This window comes from Taudactylus pleione, unplaced genomic scaffold (assembly GCF_031769625.1).
Source record: "Taudactylus pleione unplaced genomic scaffold, aTauple2 ptg000053l, whole genome shotgun sequence".
In the NCBI taxonomy this organism is placed as follows: Eukaryota; Metazoa; Chordata; class Amphibia; order Anura; family Myobatrachidae; genus Taudactylus; species Taudactylus pleione.
The window spans coordinates 42,425,150-42,447,643 of NW_028284455.1; the positions used below are offsets into that span (position 1 = coordinate 42,425,150).

Below are 22,494 nucleotides of genomic sequence, written 5' to 3' on the forward strand. Positions count from 1 at the left end.
TGAGCTGATGTGAACATGTACTGCTGTAACATATGCTGCTAGAAGAACTGCCTAATAACCTGCACTGCAAGTCTGGTGTATGAAGCTGTAACCTGCCTGTGCTGGTAATAAAGACTTTCATCCTGTATGTGTATATGTGATTTATTGTCACAATATGTTTAATATACCTCTTTAGTATGGTCTGGCCCACGGCCATAACAGAGCGCAGGACTCTGTGGGCGGCACCAGAATGGCCTGGAATGGCACCATGCAGCCACTAGCGCTACTGCAGAGCCGCCCAGAGCGTCCAAGGGATGATCCGGTCAGACACTCTGCAGCCTGTGGAGCTGCTCCAAGCAATGCGGCCCGGCCTTCTGGGCATGATGTCATAGGTTTAGGGGGTGGAGACGGCACAGGGTGGCATAGAGCCCTGTTACGGCACTGATCTGCCTGCACAGATAGCTAAAACTGCATGCAATTTGAGCAATCTTGTCAGCTAAAGACAGTTTCTGTTATTATTTATGCTCAAATTACCACTGACTATGGAATTCAGAACCACTGCAATTTGCCACACATCACACATCACTGATGATTTTTATTTTAACCCTTAAAACCACTAGGTATTAAGGGTCTAATTCACTATGGATCGCAACTGCGGTTATGCACGCAATCTGGATGCGAAGACATGCTAATCCATTGCGATATCTATGCCGTTGCAGCACTAAATAGGGACGCCCACCTTACCTTACACACATCCGTAATACTTAGCAAGACTGCGAAACCATCGGCAACATCGAGTACCATTGCAGCCTGACACACACTTGCACAAGCCCTGACCTTACTCAGGAATTGCTAACTTCATCGCACACACTGTGTACATTGCAGTGGATAATTTATGCACGGCCCTGCAACGGTGTTCAAATGCATTGACACGCCTGCATTTCACTGACCACCCACCGTCACCACCCACAAACTGCACTTCCTGTCACTCACTCTGCAAGTGGTCTGCATAGTCTCTGCGATCGCAGCCCTGATTGCAGTGACTGCTTCGCGCACTGCGTATTCACATTTGCGATCCGTAATGAATTAGGCCCTAAATGCAGTGATTTGGAGGCCAAAATCACTGCCGATCTGCAGCAAGTTAGAATTTGCTGCCATAATTGCACTACATTGCAATTCCCTCTAATAAGTGTTGCGATAGTTTAAGATCCTCCAACATTGTGCGTGATGTGGTTCACGCAGCCACTCAACAGCTAAAAGTGTTCATGGAAACTATTTTAAAATGTTGGCAACTATGCGCCATATTAGGTGCGAGGCTTGGTGAGGTAAAAAACCTCACGCTCCTCGCAGCCAATTTTGGATTACCACGGGTATGTGTGCTCCCGAAACCTGTGGTATCCAATAAAAAAAAGTGGTCGCATGGTTTTTAGAGCTGATAAAAAACCGCAGCGCATTAAAAAAATTATTTTTTTTTAAATATACTTACGTCTCCGGTGGCCTCCGCGGCTCCTGATGGCCTCCCCTTCATCTTGTCACTGGGGAGGGGGCTGCTGGGAGTCTCAAGGGGGGGGGGGGGGGGGGTTGGAAGGCTCTGAGTGTGCTGGGAGGCTCAAGGGCTGCTGGGAGGAGCAAGAAAAAAGACTCTGATTTCTATAGAGTCACTGCGTCCCATTTTCAATCACCTTATTAAATAGCAAAACCCAGCGGCTGTGGGGAAAAACCCAGCACAATGTTTTTTTGTTTTTTTTTTCACGCCCGCATTTGGATATGCCCCAATGACTACATATAGAACAGCCATTACAAACTACTCTCTTCTGAAAAAGAGGTGTGTGATTCTTGTATTGCCACCAGATGGCATTAGTGCCTTGTATAGTTGGGATATACAGTATCATACAACGTGTGTTTAAAATATATTTAATCTGAATGTAATGACTCATATTTTCGTAGAATTGTCCTAAAATACTGTGCAGTTTAGCTGGGTATATATAAAATTTTAAAATTGTTTTCCCATTTTGTACAGTAGTATATTTTCTTCAGATCATAATTCATGTAATTTAGTGTAGGCAGCTGGGAAATTAACCTACAGTAAGCTATATAATGTATTACTGACGGGGAAACAATGGCTGTGATTCTGAGCCGGACGCTCTGAATCAGGGCGTTTTGGGGTTTTTATTGGAGCGGCCTCCTGGTCGCTCGCATAGCTGACCACCCACAGCTATTGCGAGCGGCCAGGATAATGGTCGCGACGGGCTTGCGACGAGACCCTTGTGGTAGTGTCTCGTGGCCGCAAGCCCCAGAGAGCTTCTGGCTCTAATACAGCCGGAAGCTCTCCCAATGACATCACTGGTGATGTCAGTGGGGCCGCCCACAAACGGCAGGCGTTTGCATGGGAACGCTTCAGTTTGTGAAGCCTCCCCCACGCCACGCCTCCAAAACGGTGCAAGCTGTCGAGCAAAAGCAACAGCGGCACCCTTTTGGTGCGAGACACGGAGCGCCTGTCGCTAGCTGGGTCTCGCACATGCGCACGTCGGAGCCGGCATGCGCAGTGGCCTAACATCGACCCGCTCGCGAGCGCATAGCGTTTCCAAGCGGGTCTGAATCAGGCCCAATGTTCCTTATGTAAGATTTTGAAACACAAATAAAGAGTACAGGCACTAAAGTACAGAATACAGTGGTGCTTGAAAGTTTGTGAACCCTTCAAAATGTTCTATATTTCTGCTGAAATTTGGCCTAAAACTACCTCAGATTTGAATACAAGTCCTAAAAGTAGATAAAGAGAACCAAATCAAACAAATAAGACAAAAAATTAGACGTGCTCATTTTTTTATTGAGAAAAATGATCCAATATCACATATCTGTGAGCAGAGGTGTAGCTAGGAGCCATGGTGCCCGGAGCAAGGGTATGTTTGGATGCCCGCCCCTCACCTGCACTGAATTGGGGGCGTGGCCAACATGTGGGGGCATGTGAGCATTTTTAATGAAGAAAAAAAAAGCAAATTAACAATAGTGAGGTGTTGTAGTCTAAATGACTAATGACCAGAAGCTTCTTGTCAGCATGCTGGACATTTGTCTGTGGTGACTTGTCTTGATAATGACCCTTTGGGGTTGAAACGTCGACTACAACTATGGTGACACATACTCTTTCATTAAATTCGGTTGATTTATAATCTGAAAAGTGCGGTGAGTGCCCTCTTTGGCTGTTGGTTTAGCCGTTCATGGATATTTACATGGAGTGTTTATATGGCTTTTCTCCCTAGTGGAACACCTTGCTGAATTACAAGAACACTGGCCGTGAATGCTGTATTTCATCTGCCTTGTGTGTGTGTATATATATATATTTATTTATATATATATATATCTATATATACAGACAGACCGGCGGCCGTCATCAACATCGAAACGTTGAACGCATTTGACCTGCTGTCTGTGTGGTCTTTTGAAAGAGTGCCGCCGGTCTGTCTGTATATTGGAGCTTCTCCGGAAGGCACCCACATGTTTGTTACAGTACATGGGAGTGCCACCCGTACTGGTGTGCGTATATATATATATATATATATATATATATATATGCATGTATACTTATATAATTACATATATGTATATATATTTGCATACAGTGTGTGTGTGTGTGTCTATATATATATATACACAAAAAAAACACAATTATATGGCAAGAGCAGTCTGCACCTCTTTTCTTTCTTTATTGTGGGCACCAGCACCTCTCTCAGTTCATGTGCAACAGCACTCTGGGCTTAAGCTGCGCCCCCATACATAAACCCCACCTCCTGTTGCTGCCGTACTTAAGCCCCACCTCCCGACTACGTCAATCTCTGGGAAGGAAGGGAGAGGGCTAGACAGGTGGAGACTGGCAGTGACGCAAGCTAGTCACGTCTCTGCAATGGGGCGTGACTTCGCGGCGAGCGTTCCGTCCGCGGATCTATTGGAATTATAGGCTTAAATCAAGCCAGCACCCTCTCTCCTTTTTGGCACCTGGAACTCGCGCTCGGCCGGAACCGCCCTCCCTACGCCCCTGTCTGTAAGTTGCAAAAGTATGTGAACCTTTGCTTTTAGTATCTGGTATGACACCCCCTTGTGCAGCAATAACTGCATGTAAACGTTTACGGTAATTGTTAATTAGTCCTGAACATCGGCTTGGATGAATTTTACCCCATTCCTCTGTACAAAACAGCTTCAACTCTATTATTTTGGTGGGTTTACTCCCATGAACTGCTCACTTCAGGTCCTTCCACAACATTTCGATTGGATGAAGGTGAGGACTTTGACTTGGCCATTCCAAAATCTTACATTTTTACTTTTTTAAAGTGAGTATTTTTTATTGAAAATGTTTTCCAACATTTATTTTTCTTTAACTTTTCTTTGGTCAAATGACTTGTGTGCTTTGGGTCGTTGACTTGCTGCAAGACCCACGTTCTCTTGAGATGCAGCTCATGGACAAATGTCATGACATTTTCCTTTAGAATATTCTGGTATAATTCAGAATTCATTGTCCCATCAATGATGGCAAGTCGTTCTGGGCCAGGTGCACCAACCATGATACCACCACCACTGTATTTCACAAATGGTATGAGATTTTTATGCTGGAATGCAGTATTCTCCTTTCTCCAAACCGGATGCTTCTCATTTAATCTAAAAAGCTCTATTTTGGACTCATCTGTCCACAAAACATTGTTCCAATAGCGTTCTGGCTTAAGTCCAGGTGTTCTTTATGCATACTGCAGATGGGCAGCAATATTATTTTTGGAGAGGAGCGGCTTTCTTCTTGCAATCCTGCCATGCACACCATTGCTGTTCAGTGTCCTCCTGATGGTGGACTCATGAACATTAACATTAGCTAATGTGAGAAAGGCCTTCGGTTGCTTAGAGGTTACCTTTGTGACCTTGTAAACTATTAGACGCCTTGCTCTTGGCGTGATCATTGTTGGTCGACCCCTCCTGGGGCGGGCACTAATAGAAACATAGAATATGACGGCAGATTAGAACCACTTGGCCCATCTAGTCTGTCCCTTTTCATTTATCCTTTGGCAACTTCAACCCTATTTGCTCCTTACGTTTCTCTTAAGGATATTCTTATGCCTATCCCAAGTGTGTTTAAATTGTTCCACCATTTTAGCTTCAACCACATCTGATGGGAGGTTATTCCATTTATCCACTACCCTTTCTGTGAAGTAATTTTTCCTCAAATTTCCTTTGAGCCTACCTCCCTCCAGTTTCAGTGCATGTCCTCGTGTTCTTGTACATCTCTGCCTTTGAAGAATGTTTCCCTCCTGTACCTTGTTAAAACATTTAATCTATTTGAAAGTGTCTATCATGTCCTCCCTTTCCCTTCTCTGTTCCAAACTATACATATTAAGATCTTTTAGTCTTTCGTGGGTAAGTTCTTTGCTGTAGGCCATGCACCATTTTAGTTGCCCTTCTTTGTACCGTCTCTAATGTGTCTATATCCTTCTGGAGATATGGCCTCCAGAACTGAACACAGTGAAGGGTATTCAATTAGAGGCGAAAAGTTGGAAAATTTTCGCCTGTCCGACTTTTCGCCTCATTCGTCTGTTTCAGAGGAGAAATCATTCCATGCCCGTCCCCGCTTTTCGCCTAATTCAATTGCAGAACAGGCGAACACGGAAATAGGCGAATGTGGAACAGGTGAAAAGTACTGAACGAATTTGGGAAATCAGTCTGTACCCCAGAAAAATATGCACTAACATAGGAAATCAATGTAGATGTGTACTAACAGCCCTAATAAAACTATTTTGCGTACTTAAGTTGTGTAAATTGCTTGCTATTAGCGTCTTTGTAAAAGTGGTGAAGAATGGCATTAAGCGGAATTTTTTTGTGAAAATAAGTAGTCCTTTCAAATGTAGGGTACTTGAAAATGGGTGCTAGCATATTTTTGTCTCTAAAGTGAACTTTAAAAAAAAACGTGAAAAATCCACCTGCGGTATGCACCTACAATCCCCAAAACACCTGATCCATCCTTGCAGGCCCCCAAGAAGCGTTAGGTTTTAAGTGTTAGGTTTTTGTTTTAGTTTTTTTGCAGATTTGTCTTTTGGGGAGCTGTCCCAAGGGTTCTGAGTCATTTCCCCACGTTTGCACCCCAAAATAAAGATTTTACACTTCTTTTCACCTGCTATTGATTGGAGAATCTTTTTTGGCGAATTCAATGCATCGAATTTCTGCTAAGGCGATATTGTCCTGGAATTGAATTAGGCTAAATTTTTGCAAAAAAAAAAGGCGAAAAAAGCTTTTCGCCTCTAATTGAATATGGCCCAGTATTCTAGATGAGGTTGTACCAAGGACTTATACAGTGGCATTATCACTTCTTTTCTACTTCAGGGTCCATAGGGTATCCACAGGATACCTTGGGGTATAGGTGTGACGTCAGTCGCAGGGCACCAAAGAGTTAAGCTTTCAGCCTCCCAGGATGCACTAGGTCCCCCTCCTATACCCCGCCCCCGGGCCAAGGCACCTCAGTTTAGTTTGGTGCCCGGCCGGAGTCGGGTGCACCTGTTGGAGTGGGGGCTAGAAGAGCCCCTGAAGCTTTTTCTTCATGCAGCTGTGGCTGCACATCTGGATGAACAGCATGGACAGTCAGTCCTGACGTCCATGCTGTCTTCCCTACACCCCGCCGGTACCAGAACGCCGGTACTGATCCGGGGATGCTGGTGGGCGTCTGGGGTCACAGCTAGCGGTGACCCCAGATGCTCCGGACCATGGCCAGATTCAAGGGGGACAGAGGTAAGCAGCGGGGTCCCGCGGTGGGTCCCCGCTGATCACATGGTCCTAAGTCCCCAGGCAGGGGGCTCCCTGGGGACTGGCTGCAGCGTGGAGCCAGGCGACCAACCTGCGCTTCCACTACCCCCTGGGACAGCGGACCGCAGCAGAGCGGTAGCGCTGCGGCGTCCCAGGGGTTAAATGCATGCCAGGGGAGCGCGCCTTCCCTGTCTCACAGCCGGCGCCTCCCCCGCTGCACACAGCCCTCTCTGCATGCTGCCGACTGGTCCTGTGGCAGCGCTCCTCCCCCAGGCCAGCCTCCTCTCTGCTCCTCGGCGGCCATCTTCTCCAGAACGCATGGTGAACGCTGCTGGAAGCGCTGGACGGAAGCATCGTGGTCTGGGTCCCCCCGCATACCTCTCCTCCGCTGTGGCTCAGGTCTGTGTATGCAGCGCTGTGTCCTACCAGGCCCTGTGTCTGTGTAGTTGAGTAATCAGCGCTGTTAGTGCAGGAATTGTTATTTCTCTGCATTGTATGTGACTGTGCTAGCGCTGCCTGTAACTTTTCTTCTCTAAACTGTCAGCTTTATTACTGTCCCTGTTCTTCTGCTAAAGCCCTTGCGGTGCGGTGCTGCAGGGTGGTCTCTCGCCTATTTAATACCTAATTGGTGAGAGAGGTCACATACGTGGTGCCATCATGTCTGAAAGTGATTTTCCCCTCCGGCTACAGTGTACCACGTGCAAAGTACCGTTAGCGGAGGGGGAGGGTAGCGCGGAGGGCCTTTGCCGGCAGTGTTTGTCCATGGCGCGGCCTATTACGGTTACAGCACCGGTACAGGAGCCGCCCTGGGCTTGTTTCGCTCAGGCGTTAACAGCTTTAGTGGGCCAGTTAGCTCCGCAGCCCGCGTTTACTCCGATGGGTTTGTCCCAGCAGTCTGTGGTGTCGTCACCCATGCAGGGGTTCCCACGACAATTGGTGGTACCCCACAGTCTCCCTATTTCCCCGCTCCCGGGTTCTCAGGAGCCAGTGTGGGTTAACTCCCTGACGAGTTCTGTACAGCACTTGTCGGATGTGTTGCAAGGGGAGTCTGTGATGTGGCCTCATAAAAGGCCGGTGGCGTCTCTGTCCGCTCCTTATGAGGATGACGAAGGGACGTCTGATGATGGGGAGATTCTGGATCCTTACGATCAGGAACCTCTCCATACTAAGGACGCTGATGCTAAGTCCAAAGTATATATTCCTGGACTTATTCGGGCGGTCCGCACAGCCTTGGTGATTGAGGACGAAGTTCCCCCAGCGGCTAAATCTAAGTATGCCTTTTTCAAAGATGTGAAGGGCGATGCCACAGTCTTTCCTCTTTCGGGTCAGTTGGTGGACCATTTAGAGGAGGCGTGGAAACAACCTGGCAAAAGATACCAGCCGCAGAGACGCCTGGCGGTGGCTTATCCGTTCGCGGATAATTATTTTGCTAAGTGGGAATCCCCTCCACAGGTGGATTCTCACGTGACCCGTCTTGTCCGTAGTGCCACATTGCCGATGCCATCCATGTCCTCCCTTAAGGATGCTACGGACCGCAAGGTAGAAATCTGCCTGAAGTCTGCTTATTCCCTTGCAGGGGGGGCAGCACGGCCGGCTATGGCCATTTGCTGGGTTGCCAGAGCGATGGAGCGCTGGGCGGATTCATTAGAGGCTTCTTTTGAATCCGACTGTCCGGCTGAACAGGCGGAGTTGATTGGCAATCTCCGTGATTTAGCCACCTACATCAACGAGGCGGCTCTAGACATTAGTACTCTGGTGTCTAGAATTTCTTCAGCAGCGGTAGCTGCTCGTCGCACCTTGTGGCTGCGATCCTGGAAGGCGGACGCAGATTCCAAGAAAGGTCTGGAAGCGTTGCCGTTTACCGGAGAAGTTCTCTTCGGTCCGGATCTGGATAAGATTGTGGCCACGCTGGCGGCAGCCAAATCTGCTTGTCTCCCGTCGGCCGCTGCTCCTTCTGGTTCGGGACCATCGTCCTTTCGGTCATCTAGGGCCCAGGGCAGGCCCAAACCACAGTCGTTTCCTCGACAGGCTGGCCCTAAGAAATCGGTCAAGCCCCGGAAGCAGGCATGGAGTACCAGACGTCCGGCCCCCAAGCCAGATGACAAGCCTGCGGCCTGACGGCCCGGGCCTCCCTTTGGGGGATCCCAGGGTGGGAGGCCGCCTGCTACAGTTCGCCCAGTGTTGGTCGACCACTACGACAGACACTTGGGTTCTGGAGGTGGTTTCCCACGGATACGCCCTCTCCTTCCGGCACAGACCACCGGCTCGCTTCTTCACCACGGGTCTCCCATCAGACCGGAACAAGGCTACGGAGCTGCGGAAGGTATTGCACACTATGCTCCAGGCTGGAGTTATAGTGCCTGTTCCATTCTCCCAGAGGGGCCAGGGTTTCTATTCAAATCTATTTTTGGTACAGAAACCCAATGGGTCATATCGTCCGATTCTCAACCTCAAAGCACTCAACAAGTCTTTGCGGGTCCCGAAGTTTCGGATGGAGACCCTACGGTCCATCATTCTGGCGCTGGAACCTGGGGACTACTTGGTGTCATTGGACATACAGGACGCTTACTTGCATGTCCCTATTCTTTTGCGCCATCAACAGTTCCTCAGGTTTGCAATCCGCAGCGACCACTTCCAGTTTCGGGCGTTACCTTTTGGCCTGGCAACAGCACCACGTGTTTTCACCAAGGTGATGGCGGTCATGGCGGCTTCTCTGCGGCTGCAGGGAGTCCGCATGTTACCGTATTTGGACGACCTATTATTGGTGGCAGGATCTCCAGAGCTCCTGTTACGCCACTTGGACCTGACCATTGCACTGCTGCAACGGCACGGCTGGCTAATCAACTGGCAGAAGTCCACTCTAATCCCGTCTCGGAGGATTCTGCATCTTGGAGCCTTATTGGACTCGGGACAGCAAAGGATCTTCGTGACGGAGGACAAGATCTCTGCTTTACAGTCAAGGGTGCGCAGTTGCCTGCACAGCCGCCAGGTGTCCTTACACTCGGCGATGAGGTTACTGGGCTCCATGGTGTCGGTGTTCGACATGGTGGAATACGCCCAGTTTCACTCCAGACCTCTGCAGCACCTGATCCTGTCCAAGTGGAACGGGCTGACTCAGTCTCTGAAGTCCCAGACGATTGTGCTCACCCAGGAGGTTCGCCTGTCCCTTACGTGGTGGTTACAGACGACCCACCTCAACAAGGGACGTCCGTTCTGGGTTCCAAATTGGGTCCTGTTGACAACGGACGCCAGTCTTCGGGGCTGGGGAGCAGTTTCGGGTCCACACTTGTTCCAGGGCAGGTGGACGCCGACAGAAGCGGAGCTTCCAATAAATATCTTGGAACTCTGTGCGGTCTTCAATGCTCTCCAGCAGGCACAGCGGTTTCTCCAGGGTCGCCCGGTGCAGGTCCAGTCGGACAACGCTACCACCGTGGCCTACATAAACAGGCAAGGAGGAACTCGCAGTCGGGCGGCTCTCGTAGAGGTCTCTCGGATCCTGGTTTGGGCGGAGCGCAATCTTCCGGCCATATCAGCGGTCTTCATCCCGGGAGTGCTAAATTGGGAGGCGGACTTTCTAAGTCGCCAGGACGTTCATCCGGGGGAATGGTCCCTGCACCAGGACGTTTTTCAACTACTGGTGGACAGGTGGGGTCTTCCAGAAATCGACCTCATGGCGTCCCGGCACAACAACAAGTTGCCGGTGTACGGGTCTCGCACAAGAGACGAAGGGGCGTCTCTGGTGGATGCTTTGTCCGTCCGGTGGACGTTCCGGTTCGCATACCTGTTCCCTCCGGTCTCCCTTCTTCCACGGGTAATCCGGAAATTCAAACAGGAAGGAGGGACGCTCCTGTTGATAGCTCCCGCGTGGCCCAGACGGCACTGGTTCTCAGACCTTCAGGGTCTGTCCGTGGACAGTCCTCAGCGGTTGCCGCTACGACCGGACCTTCTGTCTCAGGGTCCTTGCCTTCACCCGGACCTGACTCGGCTGTCTTTGACGGCGTGGCTGTTGAGACGGCCATGCTGAGGTCCCGGGGGTTTTCCAGCTCTGTGGTGCGTACCATGTTACGAGCTCGGAAACCGTCTTCCGCGAGGATATACCATCGCGTGTGGCATACGTTCTTCCAGTGGTGTCGACCGAGAGGTTATGCACCGCGGGAGTTTCGTCTGTCTCGGATTCTCGCCTTCCTGCAAGCGGGACTAGATCATGGGCTTCGCCTTGCTTCTTTGAAGGTACAGGTTTCGGCCCTATCTGTCTGGTTTCACCGTAGGATTGCTACAATCCCGGATGTGCGCACCTTTATGCAGGGTGTTCTCCGCATTCAGCCGCCCTTTGTTCCACCTGTGGCGCCTTGGGATTTGGCTGTGGTCCTGAGGGCTCTCCAAGGACCGCCGTTTGAACCACTGGGCTCAGTGGATCTTAAATGGCTAACAGCTAAGACTGTTTTCCTTCTGGCCATTGCTTCGGCCAGACGTGTTTCTGAGTTAGGGGCTCTTTCTTGTAGACCCCCTTTCTTGTTTTTTTATGGGAACAGGGCAGTACTCCGCACTCGGCCCGAGTTTCTTCCCAAAGTTGTTTCCCAGTTTCATGTTAACGAGGAAATAGTTGTTCCGGCCTTTAACTCACCGGGTCTTTCCGTGGGTGAGGCCTCTTTGGATGTTGTGCGGGCCTTAAGGACTTATGTTGACCGCACTTCTTCGTTTAGGAAGTCGGACGCTTTGTTTGTCCTCTATGGCTTCCGTAAAAAGGGTTGGCCTGCTTCAAAGCAAACTTTGGCAGCCTGGATCCGTATGGCTATTTCTGAAGCTTATCTTCATGAAGGCCTACCGGTCCCTCCTTCTCTGAAGGCTCATTCCACTAGGTCTGTGGGTCCTTCGTGGGCAGCTCGACGTGGTGCCTCGGCAGTTCAGATCTGCAAGGCTGCTACGTGGTCTTCTGTCCATACCTTCGTGAGGTACTACAGGTTTGACACCTTCGCCTCTCAGGATGCTTCCTTCGGGCGGCGGATTCTCCTTTCTGCACAGGAGCGTCCCCACCCTTAAAGGATACTGCTTTGGGACATCCCCAAGGTATCCTGTGGATACCCTATGGACCCTGAAGTAGAAAATATGAGATATGGTAAGAACTTACCCTTGTTATCTCTATTTCTACGAAGTCCATAGGGTTCCACAGGACTCCCGCCCTGTCGCACCTGTGCTGCAGATGGGCTTTGCTCTGGTCACCGGTTTTCCGTCTCCCTCTGGTGAGAATGTGATTCTTGTATGTGTCCAGATCTTTGTTCTCTCTCTTCCTTTTCCTCCTCCGGCCTATGGCTTGGTAACTAACTGAGGTGCCTTGGCCCGGGGGCGGGGTATAGGAGGGGGACCTAGTGCATCCTGGGAGGCTGAAAGCTTAACTCTTTGGTGCGCTGCGACTGACGTCACACCTATACCCCAAGGTATCCTGTGGAACCCTATGGACTTCGTAGAAATAGAGATAACAAGGGTAAGTTCTTACCATATCTCATATTTTTTCCTGCTACTGATTCCTCTCCCTATGCAACCAAGCATCTGACTTGCCTTCCTCAATGCTTTGGTGCATTGCTTGCCTGCCTTCAAGTCATTTGAAATGGTGACTCCTAAATCCCTTTCCTCCTCTGTATTTTCCATTATAGTGTCCTTGATACTATATTTAGCCTTTAGGTTATTGAGACCCAAGTGCATGATTTTGCATTTTTTTACATTAAACTGTAGTTGCCATGTTCTTGCCCATTCCTCTAGTCTAATGTTGTGGAATTTCCTCCATTTGTACTCAATCTGTCTGACTGTTGATTGGTGGAGTCCAAACTCTTTAGAGATGGTTTTGTAACCTTTTGCAGCATTAACAACTGTTCTTCTGAGGTCCTCAGAAATCTCCTTTGTTTGTGGCATACACTTCCACAAACATGTGACTTTGATAGATCCCTGGCCCTGATTCAGAGCCTCCTGGCCGCTCGCATAGCTGTGGGTGATCATCCACAGCTATAGCGAGCGGCCAGGAAGATGGTCGCGATGGTCAAGATCATCGCGACCATTGGGCTTGCGACGAGACCCTTGTGGTAGGGCCTCGTTGCCGCAAGCACCAAAGAGATTTTGGCTCTAACAGAGCCGGAATCTCTCCACTCTCTCCACATGGGAACGCCTCTGTTTGGGCAGCCACCCCCACGGCCCGCCCACCAAAGGGGGCGTGCTGTCACTCAACACCGACAGCACGCCCTATTTGGTGCGAGACCCGGAGCGACGGTTTTCCCGTCGCTATCCGGGTCTCGCGCATGCGCACGATGGAGCCGGCTCCGTCGTGCGCATGCGCTCTGGGCCACCATCGACCCGGTTGCAAGCGCTCAGCGCTCGCGACCGGGTCTGAATCAGGCCCCCTGTTCTTTTAAATAGACAGGTTGTCCACTCACACCTGGTTGTCATCCCATAAATTGAAAATGCCTGACTCTAATTTCACCTTCAAAATATCTGCTAAGCCTAAATATTCACATACTTTTGCCATTCACAGATATGTGATATTGGATAATTTTCCTCAATAAGAAAATTAGCATGTCTAATTTTTTTTCTTTCATTTTTTTGATTTGGTTCTCTTCATCTACTTTTAGGACTTGTGTGAAAATCTGAGGTAGATTTAGGCCAAATTTCGCAGAAATATAGAAAATTCTGAAGGGTTCACAATCTTTCAAACACCACTGTATATCTATATATTGTACAAATATACTGCTGGTCAGTTCTTTGATTTGAGAGGTCCCAATTCCTGAATAGTTGGAAGTATTTTCCACTGACAAATGCATAGACGTACCAGCGGCAGGTGTGTTTGGCATTGAGTGTTTTTAAAGGAAGGGAATGCACTCCTGTATTCAACTACCTGGTTTTCTCTGCATGCTGTGTAAGTCCAAGTTTCCCCACTAGATCTCATATTTCAGTTTTACTGAAGTGACAGTTTCAATGTCTGGGCTACAGTAGCACACTGATTCAGAGTTGCACCCATGATGGTCGCATTGCGGTTACGGAAATAAATGCATATATTCACCTGTATTTGATTTACTTTGGCAAACATATGTATTGATACACATTTATACTGTATCAGTGCTGCATGATCTGTCTATTTGCATATTAGATTGTTTTACATACATATTTAAATAACTACTTTAATATTCAATGACAATGGTTCTGCAGACTTATTAAACTTATGGTTTGACAAATGTACTTTAAAGGAGTAGTTCCTGCATGTGAGCATGTCTGAAATAATTTCCAACCATAAATCCTGGATTTCTGTGAGCCACCTGTTGGACTGTTGTATTTGCTGTATAATCAGCTAATTTGTGCTTGAAATAATTAAAATTTTAACTACTATCCATCAAGTATTCTGGGACACCAGTACAGAAAAAATGTTATCTCACCAGAATACTGTAGCTGAGTGAATCCCCAAATATTTAGCTTATAATTATTTTATTATTGCATACAGTGTACACTATATTTTTATAATTTATTGTCCCACATGCACAAAAGATTGTTTTACATTAAAAGAACAGCCCTGAACCTTCCGTTTCTTCTTTTAGTGGCCTGCTTTGTACCCTAGGACTTGACTTGAATCCTGTTGACTATCGACAAAGCGTCTTTTTCACAGTTGGATACCAGCGTTTCCTGAACTGTTCTTCCTGCTGAAGTTCCCTATTATTATTATCTTTTTTTTGTTAGGATTTACACAGTACTGTACTAGTGGTAGACACAAAAACAAATGCATTAAGTAACATAAATACAACACACAACAGTGAACCATTGCATGATTACAAAGCATAGTTACAAACATTAAAGTAAAACCACATACCAATGATAAGTACATGGGATGGGTAGGGCAACTCATTACAGCTACAATCAGCAGGCAGTGGTGAGTCGCAGCAGGAAGGCACAACAGCTTTTAATGATCATGTACTCATCATATTGGCAAGCAAACATTGTCAGAGTAGCTAAAAGGGAGAAGGAGACAAGAGGGACAGAACAAGAGGGAAGAAGGCCCTGTCGAAAACCTACATTCTATAGGGAGGGGGTAAACAGTTGGCGGGTGAACTAAGAAGGACAAGGCCAGATTAAGGGCCATGTGGGCCTGGAGCTGAGAATTATCAAGGGCCTTTTGTGAGAAGCCAAGGAGCTGTGACCAGTGCCTTGAGGGTGTGGCCAGTGCCATGTGGGCATGTACACCACCTACACTATAAGCTTCAATGTATTCCTAAATACATAAAAGTAGAAAATGTCATAATTTGTACTTCAGGGTCCATATGGTATCCACAGGATACCTTGGGCTATAGGCGATGGCGGCAGACATCCAGGCACCACAGAGTTAAAAACTTCTCCATCCTCCCAGCATGCACTGGGGTCCCTCTCCTATACCCCGCCCCCAAGCCTCAGGCACTCAGTTTTCGTCGGTGCCTGGCCGAAGTCGGATGCACCGTACAGAGTGGGGGTCTGCACGGCCCCTGAAGTTCTTCAATGCAGTTGTGGCTGCACATCTAACGAGCAGACAACATGGACAGTCTGTACTGACGTCCATGTCGTCGCTCCTACACCCCGCTGGTACCAGAACGCCGGTACTGATCCGGGGATGCTGGTGGGTGACTGGGGTCACAGCTAGCGGTGGCCCGGTTGCCCGGACTGTGGCCGGATTTACGGGGGTTCAGGTAAGCGGCAAGGTCCCGCGGTGGGTCCCAGCCGAATAGCACAGTCCTTAGTCCCAAGGCAGGGGGCTCCCTGGGGACTGGCTGCAGTGTGGAACCAGGCTACTGATCCCTGCGCTTTCCACTACCCCAGGGGTTAAATGCATGCCAGAGCGCGCTTTCCCTGCTAAGCTGCCGGCACCTCCCCTGCTGCACACGGCCTCTCCACAAGGTGGTTAGGCATCTGCATGCGCTCCGCCCCCGGACCAACCCTCCCTCTGCTCCTCGGTGGCCATTTTAATGCACGTGGCAAACGCTGCTGGAAGCTGTTAATGCGGGCATCGTGGTCTGGGTCCCCCTGCATACCTCTCCTCCGGTGCAAGGTCAGTGTATGCAGCGCTGTTTCCTACCAGGCTGAGGTCTGGTTAGTTGATGAAGCGCAGATACTGCAGGGTTTTCAATATTCTGCTTTGTATGTGACTTTGGGCTAGCGCTGCTGTCTGTTACTTTCTCTTTCACATACTGTCAGCTATTTTCCCTATCCCTTTCTTCTCTGCTCAAGCCCTTGCGATGCAAGGGGGATTTATACCTCACTATACAACTTGTTGTGAAATGCGGTGGTCACATACAGCTCCGGGTCACACACTCAGTATGTCTGACAGTGAGCACGATTTCCCCATTCCGCCTAAGTTTACTGTATGCAAGGTACCATTGGCAGAGGGTGATGGTAACTCTGATGGATTCTGTAAGGCGTGCCTGCGGTTGGCATGGCCGACTTCTGTCACTACACCTGTGCAGGAGCTACCATGGGCTTGTTTTGCTCCGGCACTTACTATCCTGGTGGGCAGTTAACGACAACCTCTGCGTGTCCCCAGATGGGGGTCTTACAGCAGTCTATGGTGTCGTCCCCTATGCAGGGGTTTCCTACACAGTTAATAGTACCTCAGAGTTTCCCGTTATCGCCCCCTCAGGTCATCCATGAACCTGCGTGGGCTAATTCACTGTCTACCTCAGTACAACAGCTATCAGAGGTGTTACAGGGCTAATCGTCTGTGCGGGCGCAGAAGCGTCTGCTGCAACCTCATCAAGATCAGGATGCTGTGACGACAGATGATGGCTCATACGTGCGGTGCGCATGGCCTTGGTTATTGAGGATGACGCTCCTCATGTAGCTAAATCAAAATATGCCTTTTTCAAGGATATTAAAAGTGATGCTACGGTGTTTCCCCTGTCTGATCAGCTAGTGGATCATTTAGAGGAGGCATGGAAAACACGGGGTAAGCGTTACCAACCCCCTAGACGGTTTGCGGTGGCATACCCTTTTGCAGATAATTATTTTGCAAAATGGGATAACCCGCCACAAGTGGATTCACACGTCTAGTAAAGAGTGCTACGTTGCCTATGCCCTCTATGTCCTCCTTAAAGGATCCAACGAATCGCAGGGTAGAAATATGTTTGAAAATGATTTATTCCATTGCAGGAGGTGTGTCAGACTGGCTTTGGCCGTGTGATGGGTGGCAAGAGCAATGGAGCACTGGGCTGATACCTTGGAGGCATCCCTGGACCCAGACTCGTCACCTGAACAGGTGGAGTTGGTGGGTAATTTAAGAGACTCAGCTACCTTCATTAATGAGACAGCTTTAGATATGGGCCTCATAGCATCCAAGATCTCCTCGGCAGCAGTGGCGGCTCGTCGTATCCTGTGGCTGCGTTCTTGGAAGGCGGATGCTGATTCCAAAAAGGGTTTGGAGGGGTAACCCTTCAATGGAGAAGTGCTGTTTGGCCCTGACCTAGACAAAATTGTGGATACTTCGGCAGCATCTAAGTCTGCGTGTCTGTCTTCCACTACTGTCCCATCAGGAGCGGGTTCTTTGTCCTTTCGGCCCTACAGAACGCAGAACAGACCCAGGGTACAGTCCTTTCCTAGGAGGACTGCCACCAAGAAACCTGCAAAGCCCAGGAAGCAGGCCTGGAGTACCAGACATCCCACTCCCAAGTCCGATGACAAACCTTCGGCCTTACGGGACGGGCCTCTCTTTGGGGGACCTCACAGTGGGAGGCTGACTTCTGAAATTCGCCCAAAGCTGGTGTCTGACCACTTCAGACACATGGGTCAGAGAAGTGGTCTCTCAGGGGTACACCCTCTCCTTCCGCAGGAGGCCTCCCAGCCGGTTTTTCACCATGGGCCTTCCGTCCAATCAGGACAAGGCCCGGGAACTCAAGAAGGTAATGCACTCGATGCTCCAGAATGGAGTTATAGTGCCTGTTCCTTTGTCTCAGAAGGGATTGGGGCATTACTCCAATCTTTTTCTGGTGCAGAAACCCAATGGGTCCTACTGGCCAATACTCAACCTGAAATCCCTCAACAAATTTCTGAGGGTTCCTCGGTTCAGGATGGAGACCCTGCGTTCCATTATTTTAGCAGTGGAACCTGGGGATTTCATGGTGTCGCTGGATATTCAGGATGCTTACCTGCATATCCCTATTGTCCCAGCACACCAGTGCTTTCTCAGATTTGCAGTGGTCAAGGACCACTTCCAGTTTCAGGCTCTGCCCTTCGGTTTGGCTACAGCACCTCGGGTGTTCACCAATGTTATGACCTTTATGGCAGTTCACCTGCGGTTGCAGGGAGTCCGCCTGTTACCTTATCTGGACGATCTCCTGTTACTGGCAGAGTCCTCAGAGAAACTTCAGCGCCATCTGCAACTAACAGTCTCTGTATTGCAGTCTCGCGGCTGGCTGATAAATTGGAAGAAGTCCTCCCTGGTACCATCTCAGAGGATGCTCCATCTAGGAGCTCTGTTGGATTCCCAACATCAGAGGATCTTGGTGATGGGAGAAAAGATCTCTGCGTTACAGGCAAAGGTCCCTCTTTGCCTGCAGAGTCGCCGGGTGTCTATTCACTCGGCAATGAGGTTACTGGGATCCATGATATCTATGTTCGACATGGTGGAGTTTGCCCAGTTTCACTCAAGACCTCTGCAGAAGCTGATCCTCTCCGGATGGAATGGGTCGCCCCAAAGGATAAAGACACAGACTATGGTGCTTTCCTCGGAGGTGCGATTATCTCTGGCCTGGTGGCTACAGACGCCTCACCTGAACAAGGGGCGCCCCTTTTGGAATGCAGACTGGGCCCTTCTGACGACGGATGCCAGTCTCCGAGGCTGGGGAACGGTGATGGGTCCACATTTCTTTCAGGGAAGGTGGACATCGGTAGAAGCTGCTCTTCCAATAAACATATTGGAACTGCGGGCAGTATTCAAAGCTCTCCAGCAAGCAAGAAAGGTCCTGCAAGGTAAACCTGTGCAGGTACAGTCAGACAACGCCACCACGGTGGCATACATAAACCGCCAAGGAGGGACTCGCAGTCAGGCGGCTCTGACAGAGGTGTCCCGCATTCTAGTATGGGCGGAAAAGCATCTCACCGCAATATCAGCAGTGTTCATACCAGAAGTTCTCAACTGGGAAGCAGACTTTCTCAGCCGTCAAGACGTGCATCCAGGAGAGAGTGGTCTCTTCACCAGGAGGTGTGTCAGCTACTGGTGAACAAGTGGGGCCTTCCAGAGATAGATCTCATGGCCTCACGACACAACAACAAACTGTCAATGTTTGGGTCAAGAACAAGAGACCCAAAGGCTTGTCTAGTAGACGCTCTGGCGGTCAAGTGGACCTTCCAGTATGCGTACCTCTTCCCTCTGTTCTCCCTTCTTCCTCGAGTGATACGCAAATTCAAGCAAGAAGGCGGCACTCTACTGCTGATTGCTCCAGCGTGGCCCAGGCGGCACTGGCACACGCATCTTCAGAGTCTCTCAGTGGACACTCCGCTGTTGTTGCCTCAATGTCAGGACCTGTTATCTCAGGGTTCTTGCCTTCATCCAGACCTGAGTCGGCTGTCTTTGACGACGTGGCTATTGAGACTGCCCTCTTGAGGTCCAGAGGTTTCTCCAGTTCGGTGGTCAACATCATGCTGAGAGCTCGGAAGCCTTCATCTGCCAACATCTACCATAGAGTGTGGCGGGCTTTCTTCCAGTGGTGTCGCACTAGAGGTTATGCTCCTCAGGGGTTCAGATTGTCCAGGGTTCTGGCCTTCCTACGGGCGGGTTTAGACCAGGGTCTTCGCCTAGCTTCCCTGAAGGTACAGATGTCTGCACTTTCAGTGTGGTTTCATCATAGGATTGCTATGCTTCCTGATGTCCGCACCTTTATGCAAAGGGTGCTTCTTATTCAGTCTCCCTTTGTTCCACCTGTGGCACCATGGGATCTGGCTATGGTCTTGAAGACTCTTCAAGGACCGCCATTTGAACCACTGGGCTCAGTGGATTTGAAATGGCTAACCATTGAGACTGTATTCCTTCTGGCTATTGCTTCGGCCAGAAGGGTTTCGGAATTGGGAGCTCTCTCATGTAGACCTCAATTTCTTATTTTTCATAGAAACAGGGCTGTGCTGCGCACTCGTCCTGGGTTTCTTCCAAAGGTGGTATCTAGTTTCCATATCAACGAGGAAATTATTGTACCATCGTTTACTTCACCGGACCTTTCGGTTGGCGAGGCCACCTTGGATGTGGTGTGGGCCTTGAAAATCTATGTGGACCGCACTTCTGTCTATTGGAAGTCAGACTCTTTGTTTGTCCTTTATGGCTTCCACAAAAGAGGTTGGCCTGCCACTAAAGAAACATTGGCAGGATGGATTCGACTGGCTATCTCTGAAGCTTTTCCTCACGAGGGCCTTCCTGTTCCATCTTCCGTTAAGGCTCATTCCACTAGGTCTTCGTGGGCAGCTCGATGTGGCGCCTCAGCTGTTCAGCTTTGCAAGGCGGCCACGTGGTCATCTGTCTATACTTTCGTATGGTATTATACTTTTGATACCTATGCCTCTCAGGATGCTACCTTCCGGTGACGGATTCTCCTCTCAGCACAGGAGCATCCCCACCCTTGAAGGATACTGCTTTGGGACATCCCCAAGGTATCCTGTGGATACCCTATGGACCCTGAAGTAGAAAATATGAGATATGGTAAGAACTTACCCTTGTTATCTCTATTTCTACGAAGTCCATAGGGTTCCACAGGACTCCCGCCCTGTCGCACCTGTACTGCAGATGGGCTGTGATTCTGGTCACCGGTTTTTCCGTCTCCCTCTGGTGAGAATGTGATTCTTGTGTGTTCCAGTCTTTCTTCTCACTCTCTTTATCCTCCTTCGGCCTATGGCTTGTGACGAAACTGAGTGCCTGAGGCTCGGGGGCGGGGTATAGGAGAGGGACCCCAGTGCATCTTGGGAGGATGGAGAAGTTTTTAACTCTGTGGTGCCTGGATGTCTGCCGCCATCGCCTATACCCCAAGGTATCCTGTGGAACCCTATGGACTTCGTAGAAATAGAGATAACAAGGGTAAGTTCTTACCGTATCTCATATTTTTGTGAGGAAAATAGAAGTACAATTTTAATACTTAGATTTATGACCGACCATGTGGCCAGCTGGGTGTCTGGTCATGTTTTCATGATAATGGACCTATTCTTATGTGAAGGCCAGGAACTGCCGGCCCATCCACCCTATTGTTAATCCTACTACCCTAAGACCACAACCCTTAATCCAAACCCTGACCCTAATATTCTAACATTAATACGCTAACTAAACCCCTATTACAACTCTACTCCTAACCCTAATAAACGCCCCCTTAAAGGGCAGACTAGATGGGCCAAATGGTTCTTATCTGCTGTCAAATTCTATGTATTGTTAATCTGCTCTGGAAAAAGAGACGAGTTTGGGAGAAGACAGAAGTAGAAGAGAAATTAAGTGAAGAACTGATAGGCTTTAGTGAAAATTTGTGTTTTTAGGAGAAATCTTTAAGCAGGGGAGGAAATTGACCAGAGTAGAGGCCCCTAGCATGCAGCAGTATGGCACGCAAAGTGACTGTTGTCAAACAACCACATTATGCAAGAGTGTGGTAGAATAGGCATCTCAATGTCTGTCAACACAAAGTCTACAAATGTTAAGTGCGATTGAGCAAGACAGTTTAACTTTTGGGAAATACTGCTCTAGTGCATCATTTGCAAAGGAGGCACCTAAATATGGTAAGAGTGCTTGCACCATTTTTACTTGTGTGAGTGTACACAGGTACTGGCACCAGATATACCAAGCTACTCTGCAGTATCCTAAGGTTACTAATGCTGCAAATAAAAGCTTTCTTTTGCTGTACTGTTATATTCTTTACCACCACAAACAAAATTGATTCGCTTTGTGATGTCATTGGGATTTCACTGTGATATAGAGAATTGCCAGTAAGTATACAATGTGGCCAATGTGTTTTTTTTTTTTCTTATTTGTAGGGTTGTAGTGATTTATCAGAAACCGAGATGAGCAGTGGAGAGCAACATCAAACTAAATCAGATAGCCTTGAGAAAAAGCTAAAAGCAAGATTAAGTGAATTAACAGCAAAGATTAGCGACAAAGAAACCTCTTCTGGAGAGGAACAAGATTCAGAGCCTAGAATGGAAACTGGGAACTGCGAAATGTCATCAGAGGACAACTCCAAGTATGTCCACGAGGAACTAAAAAAGGTATGTTTACTAGGAATGTGCATATCAGCTCTCATGAACATATCACCTCGGCTCTTGAAGTAATATTTTATAAATTAATATTTAAACATTGAGTACATTCTTTAGATAGTATAGTACATGGATAAATTAAGTGGGCAAAAAAATATCTGACATCTCTAGAAAAAACACAAATCAGTCGATGTTGAACAAAAGTCTTTTTGTAGAGGTGCACACACAGATAGTGATGACATCTTGGTCCGGGCACACAGAGATCCCTTCTACTCAGCATATGGACACAGTTCTGTGACGCAATTTTGGAGTAATTAAGCCAATTTGCATTCAACGCGGCTAAGGCCCCTAAAAGCATATCTCAATTTTCATGGATTTAAGAACTTAACGTTTTATAGTTCAAATAAAAAATAATTTTAAATTTACAAATAATTAAATTATATTTCTCTAATAGGTGTCTGTAAACTGTTAATGCTAAATATGAGTATAGATCAGGATTTTGATCACTTTAGTCCTACATATACCTTCCTCCACTTAGTG

The 22,494-nt window shown here is 48.6% G+C and overlaps 1 protein-coding gene across 1 annotated transcript in view; it reads left to right on the forward strand.

The window, feature by feature from the left end:
- MYRIP (myosin VIIA and Rab interacting protein) overlaps positions 1 to 22,494 on the forward strand; it is a 337,437-nt gene that overhangs the window by 226,682 nt on the left and 88,261 nt on the right. Inside the window, exon 10 of the mRNA XM_088462678.1 lies at positions 21,736 to 21,966. Coding sequence (XP_088318804.1) covers positions 21,736 to 21,966 — 231 coding nt within the window. The remainder of the gene's footprint in view (positions 1 to 21,735; positions 21,967 to 22,494) is intronic.